The sequence below is a fragment of the Cucurbita pepo genome, chromosome LG04 (genome assembly GCF_002806865.2).
Source record: "Cucurbita pepo subsp. pepo cultivar mu-cu-16 chromosome LG04, ASM280686v2, whole genome shotgun sequence".
Lineage (NCBI taxonomy): Eukaryota > Viridiplantae > Streptophyta > Magnoliopsida > Cucurbitales > Cucurbitaceae > Cucurbita > Cucurbita pepo.
In genome coordinates, this window is record NC_036641.1 from 12,634,573 (window position 1) to 12,646,152 (window position 11,580).

The window sequence follows — 11,580 nt, forward strand, 5'->3', positions numbered from 1 at the left end:
GCAGATATTCTCTTGCAAGGAACTCCACCATTCGCAATTCCTTTAAGCTCTGCAAATCTAAGCGCTAATCTCTCTTTATTACTTGATATTCACCGCTGCCCTTTTCTAGCCCTTTCCCCTTTTTATTGTTAAGCCCCCGTCGTGGTTGGTCTCCTACTAATCAAATTCCAGTCTGTTATCATCAGATCAATTGGAAGCTGATATAGTGGGGCATTGGGAAAATAGGAAACAAAGTGAAAGGCCTACAAGGATGACCTTTAAGGCAAAGAAAACTAACGACGTAATGTTCTAAATACATAAATAACTACACTGATAGAATTTGCATAAAAACGTGCATTAATTAAAACATGCTCCACCGACGGACCTTCCTTCAATAAGCATAAGTCAACATTTACGAGAGCTAAAGATGGTTGAAACTTAAAAGAGGATAGAGCCAGGCTGGAAGCAGAAGCAGAAGCAGAATCTAGGTGTTAAAATGATTCACATTGTGCAACTATGACATTACATCCAATTATTCAAAGTTCGGTACTTGCAACCAATTACATGGAATGCCTACCTTTTCGTTTCATCCAAACTTAGAGGCAGTGCTCCACATCGAGCCCTTCCTCTTGGAATTTCAGGGACGCAGCTAGTTGAAATCGAAAGCATAAACTCAACAACACCTACATATCAAAAACTACAATGGGCTACACCATTTCAGTTCGGTAACTTTCTTATCAAGATGTAAGATAATCTGATTTGGGCAATGCATCAACTTTAAAAAATGAACAATATTTCCGCAAGTCTAGACCCTTTTTCTTTTGGTTTAAATTGAACAATAGATCCAAGAAAATATGTTTGTCTTGTAACCGGAACATCTTCCTCCCGTTGAGATCCATTAACTGTTTTGGAATCGTTTCATAATGATGATGCTCATATCCATATAGCGTTGTGCACAGTTAGATAGACAGTTAGATTCACTGGAGCTGAACTTACTCCCAGGCGTACCAGTGATACACTTGTCCCAACACACACTGGTAAGCTTAGCCACCATCTCCGCAACCATGGCTCTTTGCTTCTCTTCCTGTTAATCAAAATGACCAAATACTTTACCAATAGCATTAAATTTTGACAAATAGAAGTCAACAACAAAGCATCCTGCTATCTACACTCTCGAAGGGAGGGGTCAAATCCAGAAATGAAAACGCTGGAGGTTGTGCAGTTTAAGGGCAGGCAACACAGATTTCGGAGTCAACAAATTGCCCCCATGGAATGTTAAACCAATAAAAACACAATGTCAATGGCATTCAATTATGAATATTATCAAATTGAAGATATTATGCAAACTTAAATCATACTTTAAAAAGAAACATGACTGTAACCTCAAATTCAGACAAACTCAGATCTTTTAAGTGATATGAACCCAAGGAACTCTATAGCCTATTATAACTTGCATGGTGGTTGTACATATTGAATATATTTGTATGGAAAATGTTTCTTTCTGTTTCCTAGAAAACCCATATTAACAACTCAGCGCCATGTATCGTTCCAAGATTAGGATACATTCATATTCCACAAAGTAGTACAATCATCAAGTGGCATCTCTGAAGTCTTCAGACCAAATTACACCCCCAAAGCTCGTCTTGAAGGAAATTAAGAAGTTGCTTCTACAACCTAGAGAGTTCAAACTCTTTGATATAAAATATAATCAAAATATGTTTCTCCTAGGCTCAGTGAATCTAACTAAAATCTGAAAATATAACAGGCTACTTTCAAGAGGTTAATGCTTGTCATTTAACCGGGTCAATATGAACCTCTGTTTCAAGCACTCTGTTCATTGCAGTTACGTAACAGTTTCTTGCAAAAGTATTACAATCAATTTGACACTAAATGGTTCATGAATACATATCAGAGCTGTCACTCCCCTATAAATTAGAAAGCAAAGAAACAGTCTTAACTGATATCAATTTCACCACCCTCGCACATTCTACAAAGTAAACAGGGGATGTATATAGAGACAATAAAAAAAGCAACCAAATAGCATATTCATGTCAAAAGAAAATCAGAAATTCTCTACGTTCGGATTTCATATCATAGATATGTATATGATATTGAGTTCAAAGACGAGAAACAATTAGAGATCAAGAGTTGCAGTCTTTTTTATGGTTCGATCCCACACGAATCAGAACGTAGAAGTGACAATTAAAAGAAGGCGATAAGGAACTCACATTGATAAAATTCATCAGCTCTGGGGAGTTAAGAGACGAGGAATCCATGGCAACTTAGGAAGGTTGAAGGCCGCCAAACGATTGAGTCTGTAAAGCCCGCGAATGCTCCCAGCCGTGCTGACTGCAAAACCCTAACGCCCAGGAAAGGAGAAAGTGGGAGGAAAACGGCGAGTCTGCCTTCGTGATGGGCGACAAAAGCCAGGCCTAACAAACCTCAATTGGGCTGTAGTCCGTTTCAAAGACAGGCCTAATGGGCCTACGTCGGCTTTCTTGATTGGTTTCAGCCAGCCTTGATTGAGATCTTAAATTGTTAAAAATATGATACTTTTTTTGCTACCTTTGACTGAGTTAATACTTTTCCTGTTGAAGATTTCATATTTTCGTTCTCCTGAATAAAAGTTTATAAATAACAGAATGTCAACTCATTATTTGCCCCCCTCCATCTCATAAAAAATCATGAAAATAGTGTTAGAAGAATAAAAGTTTATAAATAACAGAATATCAACTCATTATTTGCCCCCCTCCCTCTCATAAAAAATCATGAAAATAGTGTGAAAATAGTGTTAGAAGATTGTTGAGATGAAGTCCCACCTTCACTAATTAAAAGAATGACACATTAGACTAGTTAAGAAGGTGATCATCTACATTGGTATAAAGCCTCCTTGGGACTATCAAAAGTAAAATCACGAGAACTTATGCTCAAAGTGAACATCATACCATTGTGGAGGATCGTGGTTCTTAACGTGGTATCAAAACCATGTCAAGGGGAGAATCATGGGTTTATAAAGCCCTCTAACCAAAATGAAACATTTGTCTTTGAGCAGTTCGTATAAAATGAATGTAGGGCAACAAGATCAATAAATTACATGTATCCCACTAAGCTACCTGAGTCACAACCAGCAACTTGTTCAGGTCTTCAAGGTTTGTCTTCAGATTTTAATGTCATCACAACCAGATGACTATGCACTGCATGCCTGCAGACAACTAACTCATATACATTTTCTTGCTTCTGTCCTTAGTTGACTGCATCCAAGATTCCAAATTAGCTCTTAATAAGTTGTTTTGAGAACGTTCAAAAGATGTCCAGCGACCTAGAGATGGGCTCTTACGGCAGACAGCATGTAGCATTAGTAACTTGGACATGGAATATCTAGGCCAGTTTGTGCAGTCCAATGTTCAGGTCAGATGAAATGGAAATAAGAAGTGGAAGAGAATGGGGCCAAACAGCTTTGAAGACACGTTTCTGATGAGCTTTAATTGATCGAGATGGCATGTGAGAATTATATCTGATATCAAAAACATGAATTACAGGATCTGCCGAACCAGATGTTAGGTGTAAACCATCAGGAGACCATGCCTGACTTATCAGAGCTGATTGAGATTCACTGCTTTCTTGTTTCCACCCAAAACCGTGGACTTCTTTCTTTTCCAATCTAATGTCAAATAACCGAAGTTGCTTCTCTGGACTCCTGCATAATAAAACCACCATTGAAAATATTTACTAATTTAGGATTGAGTCCCATTCAGGATAAGTATTTCACTATGGCATCTAATAAATGTTTTTTTTTTTTTTTTTTAAGGAAAAAAATTCAATTGGTAACATATTTACATTTTAATAAGCAAGAAAAAACCATTGAGAAAGAAGCTATGCGTGTGTTCATAAACATTGAAGATAGTTGCAAAGAATGATAACTAAGAATTTTAGCAATAAATAGGCACTTCTCACCCTGTTTGGACCATGAACAAGTTAAAGTCACATGGATTTGGCAAGACACTCATACATTTAGTCTCTAGTTGATGCTTGAAGAGTACACTTCCTGCTTGAACATCAAAACCAAGGATTCTCTTGTCTGCACCAGCAGATAGTACGATCTGCTTCATCTGCATCCCAGAGACACCCATGACAGCTGAAGAGTGCATGTTTCGGTGCAAAAGCTCTGGTTTCCATGTGTTCTCTTTATCTTTCATATTCCATAGAATGACAGCATGGTCACTGCCACCAGTAATGAACGGGACAGATTCCCAAGGCAAGAAACTAATGCTGTTGATAGTGCCTTTAACATGAGGCTTGTCCTCTAAGAAAGTCACACAGCCACTCTGTCAATAGATGTAAACACAGAAAAAACTGCCTCAAACTCTAATGTTATAAAATAATATTCTTGTGAGGAAACAGCATAGGTTTCAGCACCAATATATTGTATCACATGGAACCAAGGATGCTTAAAATAGAATGAGAAGCAACTTACCTCTTTAGTCCTATTGAAATTCAAGATTGATATTTGAGAGTCTCCACCATCAGCATTGTACACGGAAAATAGGCTGTTTCCCTCTGGATGCCATGCCATATCTTCCGGCCATCTCCTCTGCTTTTGAGACATACAATCAGTAGTACAAAGAAGAGAGGCAAATGTCCTGGAAAAGGAAAATGAGTGATGTGGGATGCAATAAACGAACTTTAGAATCCAATGTAGGACTTCATATCTAAGACCACTAAAAGGAGCACCACGGTACTAATATGCTTAGGTAATCAAAATAATATTTTCATTGACATCTAAGAGAAGTTGTCGGCTAGAGAAACTTTCTTTCAGGACAAAATAGACCAAAGAATGTTTTTGACAATAACCACAGTAAACTGTAAGCAATGAGATTAAAACCCATCATATTAAATTTATTGACTATATCATTGTAGAAAAGAATTGGCATTAAGCATTTTGGATAGGTAAGAAAGATTGAACTATAGCATATTTCCATCAGCCTTGTTCTTTCAACTACTAATATCATAATTAAAATTAGCCATAGTACGTAGAGAACCAAACAAGTACATTCAACAATATAATAGTTTCCCGGATTTAACCAATTCTTTAGAACTCAAGGACATAGTCAACGATTTAACCTTTTATCTAATATAAAATTAGTCAATAGTTTTTAGCCTATATTTTGAAAACAAAGATTCAGATTTGCCATTACTTTCTGCCGAATCTTAAAACCTCAATAACCACAACTAACTAACAAATGCAGTTAAATAAAGTGAGTTTACATATTTAAAGATTGAAACAAAGGTTTTATTAGTCCCATCAATGGCATTTATTGAGATGTTTAAAGATTGAAACAAAGGTTTTATTAGTCCCAATATTCAGTTTGGATTTGTTTAAGCAGGTAGGAAAATAGGGGAGCAAGACGTACCCCTTGGACTGAACTTGCCACAAGTTGATCACTCCATCCAAAGCACTACAGAAGTCCCAACATCAAGCAGTTGTTAGATTCTTTGGTAATCCCAACGCTTACCATCTTGTACATTATGCATATGGCATTTGAAGCAGAGGTTTCATAACATGAAAAAATAATTCCTCCCAAATAAAACCATATTTTTCATTCATTTATCGTTTGTATCTCCTTAAAAAACAAGAAAAAAAATTCAATTAATATGTTGATAGGAATGCCATTAGGATGGAATTAGGAATATTATTTATTGGTAATTATTTAGAGAAGTCATTATGGTGATTTGTTATAGATAAAGTGGGTTGGAAAGGAGGGTAAGCATTCATTTAGTTGGTTTAGGCTTGAGTGAGAGTGTTCGAGAGAGAGCGTCTGCATACCTCGAATTACTTTAACTATCTTGTAATTCAGTTATCTTTAATATTTCAATATATTTGGGTTCTATCAAATCTTATATATGTGCATTTGCACTCTTTCAGATACATCTACATTTATATTCATTCTAATATAACAATACCTGGTAACAAAAAGCTGGTCATTAATTGGACATGGAGCAAGGCTTCTCAGTTTTCTCTTGTGCTGACTAGAAAAATAATAACTAGCATTGCATTGGGCGGTCAACGGAGAAGAGCTGCTACGTACTAATGCAATCAATTCTTTGTGAACTTTTTGCTCTAACATAGACAAAACAAACGTCATGAGCCCAAAAAAGGGAGGGAGAGGATCTGTGTTGTTGCATACTACTTCCTCAGAAACCAATGGAGTAGCCTGTAAAAGGATAGCACTTAAACAGAGGGTTGAAGCATTACCAAACTTTCTTTTTCTTCTATTACTTTGATCTTCAAGAACTCTCCCGGTAGAAGAAGGGATACAAGGTTTGTCTTGTTCAGCCACAATGGCAAGATTAGAGTGATTGAGAACTGAAGGGCTGTGACTGGAACTAATAAATCGTTTTGCTTCGGAACCTGACAGCATTCAAGTAAGAACATCGGAGATAGTTGGAATTATAGCAATAGCAAAATGCTGTGTAAATTAACTAGGAAGATTATATAACAACCCCCATTTGCATGAATAGGACTGGGTGATCTCGGCTCAACCTTCACACATTTGAATCCACAATCCTGAGAAGTTATTGATGGCAAAGTATGACGTGGACCTCGAAAGCGGGCCAACATAGATTCAGATTCCTGTAACCGCTTCTCTGCTTCCTCTAGCTGTAGAAGTTTTCCGAATGCATATGAACTAATAATCTCTTTTTCAAATATATTTCACAAGACCTAATAAGAAAGCTTGTCCAATGTGCACTAAAATTAAATGAATATAGCATTTCAGCGTTCATTTCTGATATATAGTAGATAGAAAAGAACCTGTCCAGAATTTAAAACTAAAGTTGGATAGTGTTTAGCGTTCTTGACATTGTTGCGGATCGGGTGTAATTACTACGAAGATGGAATGTGATATGAAAATTAATAGTGAAAGGTAGAGAAAAAGGAAAGTAAAAACCTGACGAGTGTAGTAGGAAATACGCTGCTGGAGATGGTGGACTTCACGAGTACGATGATCGACTAGAGCCACCAGTGCCGCCTCTTGCTCGTCAGCGGTGTAGTTGCATTCATCTGCTTCTGCCGCATCCATTTCAGGCGAGTGGGCACACCAGAGCTCCTCCAATCTGGGTTTCTTCACAGGCTGGGTCATTCCTATTTCCTCTTCTGTTCGCCCTACGCTTTTCCCGCCACCGCCTAGAGAACCAAATTTTATCTTTATAACACCGCGGCTACCCTTTTATTTTAGTTCTAAAACATTAGGGGTCGGGATTTGTTAAAAAGATTATTGAAATGGTAAATTACAAATTCGGCCTCTGAAAAATAAAACATTAAATAATTCCCTTTAGTTTCATAAAATCACATAAAAGAGAGCTCCCAATTGAAAATAGAGGCAAAAATCTAAATTTGAAAATAATATTAACTAAAGTCTAATTTTTTTTTTTTTTCCAAACTATTAGACCAAATTTATATGAGATCACTCCTGAAGGCTTAATTCACAGGTGAAGATATCATCAAGAAGCAAACAAATTCAAATTCATAATGCTATAAACATGATATTGTATAAACATGATATTGGTTGATCGGCTGACGAAAGCACCAAGTCTACTTATTCCGCTAAAACAGTGCATTCTAGTAAGCAATACACGAGTATGGTTAATAACAAATTTAGAATGTAGATTACATATTAGTTTGTCTCAATATTTACAGGTTTCAATATTGACGGGGCAAAAACAAAGTTACACATCTCACTAAAGTACATGATCCTGAGCGAGTCGTGTAGTCTTGGGAACTACATACATAGAATGTCTCGCACGGGTTCTCAAACATGAAATCACCAGCCAACTAGAGTAACCAATACCAAGCTACAACCAAACCACCCGATATCCATACGAAGTCGATGCAGTTCAACCATCAAATAGGGTCTCCAACTCCACACGTTGCCCATTCAATGCCTTTCTAAATGTGAGGCAACGAATAAGAGCAATGTCAAGCAACGAGATCCACTTCATCAGGGTGTGGGGGAACCACATCTAGCCTCAGCATGCTCCTATATTGATCTGGAATAGGTGCTCCTGCTTGCAGGCACAGCTCTACAACAGCAGGAACTTTGCCGTAAAATCTTTTCAACTTGTTATCCAAAGGAGGCCCCTTCAAATCTCTGACATGCCATACATGATTTGGACCCACAATATCGTCTATCGTTGCCTCCTGCCATGCATGCAACCCGTTGCGAGACTGATGCTTTGAAGCTCGACATATTCTCACCTTATGCCCCTTAGGACCAACCTGGACCTCGGGACAGTATCCACATGTCTGCACCCTATACTTTTCCATTATTTTCTTTGCTCCGGATACCATTTCAACCCACGAGTTTAGTGTCATGATGCTTAACTTCCTTAACTCCTTGTTCTCTTCATGTTGTTGGTCCAATGTGTTACTAATTTTCCATGAGAATGAACACCTGCTGCCTCCTTCATGTTCTATCCCATGATCAGGCTTTACAGAAACGCCTGTTTTCACCTCATTCGTTTCCTTCACCAACTCGAAATCTACAATTCTCCCTTCAATACTGTACACAGGTTTTGTTCGTCTTTTAGAAGGGTATTTCTCAAGATCAACACCAGCTTGGATGCAAAGCTCCAATAGAGCAGGTATCCTTGGTATCACATACCTCTCCTCGTGCCCAACTCTTGGTTTCCCTACACGATCATAAAGATGGTAACACTTGGGGAAAAAGACCACGTCTTGAGCTCCTCCCTTTCTCCAAACGTGAGTAGCACTTCGAAGTCCACTCTTTGGACCAGTGCAAGTTCTAATTTCATGACCTACATGTCCAATATGAACCTCGAAGCAAAACCTAAGGGGAACAAGCATCAGCAAGTTAATTAGCCAACAACGATGGGGGAGATTGTATAAGTTACAACACTGCACTTAAAACATGGTACACACTTCAATAAATTTATGTAACGGCACAAGCCCGCCGCTAGCGGATATTGTCCTTTTTGGGCTTTCCCTTTCGGGCTTCCCCTCAAGGCTTTAAAACGAGCCTTTTAGAGTTACACAGCGGAACCAGTGCTCATCCAGATACTGTCCTCTTTCGGCTTTTCCTTCCGGGCTTCCCCTCAAGGTTTTTTTTTTTTACTTTCCCTGGTAGGCTTCCCCGTGACGCGTATGCTAGAGAAAGGTTTCCACACTCTTCTTATAAATAAAGGGTGTTTCGTTCTCCTTCCTAAGCTTGGGATATCACAATTTATGAGTTTGCTTCAACAGCTCAAATGGTGGGGGTGGTGAAGGGTTAAGTTCCCAATGGATAATATGCATCCTAGTAAAATACAGACCCTAGATAATAGCTGAACTTAGCACAAACAAAGTTGTTTAGCCTTCCTTTCCAACCAAACATGGTACCTCAAATTAAAACTCACTGTCCTCTAAACCAAATTAACCAGACAACCATATTAACTCACTGTCCTCTAAACAAAGTTCTCTACGCAAGGGGTCCTTTCAACTCCTATTAACCACTAGTTACCCAATAGTCCTTGCAAATATAATTATAGTTCAGGGTAGGCAAGGGATAAGAAGGATCACTCAGACATAGTGGAGAATACGTAAAGGATAGAAATTATACAACAGGCACCTGCATCTTTGAATGGGAATGACCTCCAAGAGTTTTGATATGCCGAAGCGGAGGGAGTTCCAAGCTAGGTACACATTTTGAGCTACATCGACAAGATCAGGCACCAGCAATCCATTGTCGGGGGGGTCTTCGAGCATCCTACAAGGCTGAGCATTTCTGGCTTCTCTCTCCTCTTTTGCTCTTCGAATCAAAAGCTTCATAGGAGTGGGAAACGGTTTTCTGTCGGACTTCCGCTCACGGGGTCTGGGCAAATCTACATATGAGGGATCAGGAGCGTCAGGAAGTTCAAATTTCTCTGCCGTCTGGGTGAACTTGAAGGATCGGTGAAATTGATTCAGAGGAATAAGTGGACCCCTTTGGACGAACGCGCTGGTCTGTCGCAGCATTCGAGAGTTTGGGACGAATTCGTGACTCACTGCAAGTGCGAACCCCAAGCGGACCGGAAACGAGGTAGTGAAGGAGAAATTCGTAGGATGGGGCGACAAAAGGAAGGCCCAACCAATAAACTCGTAAATTGGGGACTCGTCTGTTTGGGAGCTTAGGAAAGGCCCAATCAATAAACTCGTAAATTGGGGACTCGTCTGTTTGGGAGCTTAGGAAAGGCCCAACCAATAAACTCTTCGTCTGCTGGGAGCTTAGGAAAGGCCCAAATGATACTAAACGGGCCTAATGTAACCGGTAACAACCGTAAGAGAAAGACGGCGGTCGGAATGGGGTGAAAGGAAAAGGCAGCATCTTCAACGCGAAGAAAAGTACAATTGGAAATCGACTTTTGTAGCAACCTTTCCTTTTTCTGCTTTTGCTTTCTGGAAAATTTAAAATAGAACAGAAAATAAAGAATCCAGAGCTTTGATGATCAATCTTTGTTTCCCACCCAACTTTTGAAAACCCATAAACGAAGTTTGCGAAAGAAGGCCGCTCTTTCATTTCCTGCACGGAGCTTTATGTGTCATCTTTCCACTCATCGGTCCATACAAAATGGAGGCAAATTCAACTGAGAGGGCAGGATTGATGCAATGGGGTTATAAATGTGGTGGGATTTGGGTGATGAGTTGAGTAGTGATGGATAAGTTGAAGTTTGGGAGAGATGGAATGAGGGGATTGCCTCCTGGGTTCCGATTTCAGCCGACGGAAGAAGAGCTTGTGTTTGAGTATCTAAAATGCAAGGTCTTCTCCTGCGCCTTGCCTGCTTCCATCATTCCAGAGGTCAATGTTTGCCACTTCGATCCTTGGGAGGTTCCAGGTGAGATTTGTTTCACTGCATTTAGGGCGTTGTGTTGACTTAAAAAGTGATGATGGATAAATAATGCATGCAGGTGGGGATTGGGAGGTGGAACAGAGGTGCACATACTTGTTCACCAACAAGGAAGAAACAGGAAAGAAGAATGGAAGATGGGTGTGGACTCCGAGTGGGTACTGGAAGGCCAAACCCAAAGGGCGTGAAAGGAGAATAGTAAGCTCCAGTAGTAGCAGTCAGAGCGTGAGTGTGGGGATGAAGAACACTCTGGTTTTCTACGCCAATAATAGGAACAGAGGTGGGAGTAGGACGGGGTGGGTTATGCATCAGTATCGCCTCATCGCCACTCACCCTCAAACTCATACTCCAACTGTATTGAATAACATGAACAAGTGGGCTATTTGCCGCATCTTTCGGAGGAAACTCCAATCCAATAGATATAATCATCATCTGCAACTCCAATATTATTCTATGTCTACGAACCATTCCGACGGCAACGCCTCCGCCTCCGCCGCCTCCCCCGCCCCCTCCACCACCTCATCCTCTTCCAGTACTTCCACCAGTTTCCTCGCCAGCTCTGTCCAACAAAACTCTGACGATCATTTTTCTGCTTCTTAATTATATTTATTTATATATATATTTCATACTTCTTTTTTGTTTCCAATCTGTATTAAGATATTACCTATTTAAATGAACTATTTTCAACAAAAGTTAACTACCCTATTTATTCATTAGATTGGG

The 11,580-nt window shown here is 39.4% G+C and overlaps 4 protein-coding genes across 5 annotated transcripts; 1 reads left to right on the forward strand and 3 right to left on the reverse strand.

Moving 5' to 3' along the window:
* Window positions 1-453: 453 nt before the first annotated feature.
* LOC111792208 (mitochondrial import inner membrane translocase subunit TIM8-like) lies at window positions 454-2,394 on the reverse strand. Its single transcript, XM_023673551.1, has 2 exons — window positions 2,208-2,394; window positions 454-1,063 (listed from the first exon to the last, which is right to left on the reverse strand). Exons 1-2 carry the CDS (start codon window positions 2,253-2,255, stop codon window positions 878-880), a joined length of 234 nt encoding a protein of 77 aa, XP_023529319.1. The 5' UTR covers window positions 2,256-2,394; the 3' UTR covers window positions 454-877.
* A 532-nt stretch (window positions 2,395-2,926) lies between these two features.
* On the reverse strand, window positions 2,927-7,191 carry LOC111792354. Its single transcript, XM_023673757.1, has 8 exons — window positions 6,927-7,191; window positions 6,481-6,637; window positions 6,233-6,388; window positions 5,941-6,097; window positions 5,391-5,435; window positions 4,454-4,619; window positions 3,934-4,304; window positions 2,927-3,676 (listed from the first exon to the last, which is right to left on the reverse strand). The coding sequence occupies exons 1-8, from the start codon at window positions 7,116-7,118 to the stop codon at window positions 3,358-3,360; spliced, it is 1,563 nt and encodes a 520-aa protein (XP_023529525.1). The 5' UTR covers window positions 7,119-7,191; the 3' UTR covers window positions 2,927-3,357.
* A 409-nt stretch (window positions 7,192-7,600) lies between these two features.
* LOC111793831 (APO protein 3, mitochondrial-like) lies at window positions 7,601-10,131 on the reverse strand. 2 transcript variants are annotated; one of them, XM_023675889.1, is made up of 2 exons: window positions 9,603-10,131; window positions 7,601-8,825 (listed from the first exon to the last, which is right to left on the reverse strand). In XM_023675889.1, the coding sequence occupies exons 1-2, from the start codon at window positions 9,986-9,988 to the stop codon at window positions 7,955-7,957; spliced, it is 1,257 nt and encodes a 418-aa protein (XP_023531657.1). In that variant the 5' UTR covers window positions 9,989-10,131; the 3' UTR covers window positions 7,601-7,954. The 2 variants fall into 2 exon arrangements, with proteins under 2 accessions (XP_023531657.1, XP_023531656.1); XM_023675888.1 differs by having other exon boundaries at window positions 9,594-10,131.
* Window positions 10,132-10,268: 137 nt separating this feature from the next.
* On the forward strand, window positions 10,269-11,531 carry LOC111793832 (NAC domain-containing protein 83-like). Its single transcript, XM_023675890.1, has 2 exons — window positions 10,269-10,845; window positions 10,919-11,531. The coding sequence occupies exons 1-2, from the start codon at window positions 10,665-10,667 to the stop codon at window positions 11,455-11,457; spliced, it is 720 nt and encodes a 239-aa protein (XP_023531658.1). The 5' UTR covers window positions 10,269-10,664; the 3' UTR covers window positions 11,458-11,531.
* The last annotated feature ends 49 nt before the right edge of the window (window positions 11,532-11,580 follow it).

Excerpts from the sequence above, each read along its gene's own strand:
- LOC111792208 (XM_023673551.1), bottom strand. The coding sequence starts at position 2,255 with ATGGATTCCTCGTCTCTTAACTCCCCAGAGCTGATGAATTTTATCAAT. Across the intron at positions 1,064-2,207 it reads AGCTGATGAATTTTATCAAT|GAAGAGAAGCAAAGAGCCAT; the intron begins GTGAGTTCCTTA and ends TTTGATTAACAG.
- LOC111792354 (XM_023673757.1), bottom strand. The coding sequence starts at position 7,118 with ATGACCCAGCCTGTGAAGAAACCCAGATTGGAGGAGCTCTGGTGTGCC. Across the intron at positions 6,098-6,232 it reads TAGAAGAAAAAGAAAGTTTG|AGCAAAAAGTTCACAAAGAA; the intron begins GTAATGCTTCAA and ends TGTCTATGTTAG. Across the intron at positions 3,677-3,933 it reads TTGTTCATGGTCCAAACAGG|GAGTCCAGAGAAGCAACTTC; the intron begins GTGAGAAGTGCC and ends TTTATTATGCAG.
- LOC111793831 (XM_023675888.1), bottom strand. The coding sequence starts at position 9,988 with ATGCTGCGACAGACCAGCGCGTTCGTCCAAAGGGGTCCACTTATTCCT. Across the intron at positions 8,826-9,593 it reads CAAAGATGCAGGTGCCTGTT|GTTTTGCTTCGAGGTTCATA; the intron begins GTATAATTTCTA and ends TGTTCCCCTTAG.
- LOC111793832 (XM_023675890.1), top strand. The coding sequence starts at position 10,665 with ATGGATAAGTTGAAGTTTGGGAGAGATGGAATGAGGGGATTGCCTCCT. Across the intron at positions 10,846-10,918 it reads CGATCCTTGGGAGGTTCCAG|GTGGGGATTGGGAGGTGGAA; the intron begins GTGAGATTTGTT and ends TAATGCATGCAG.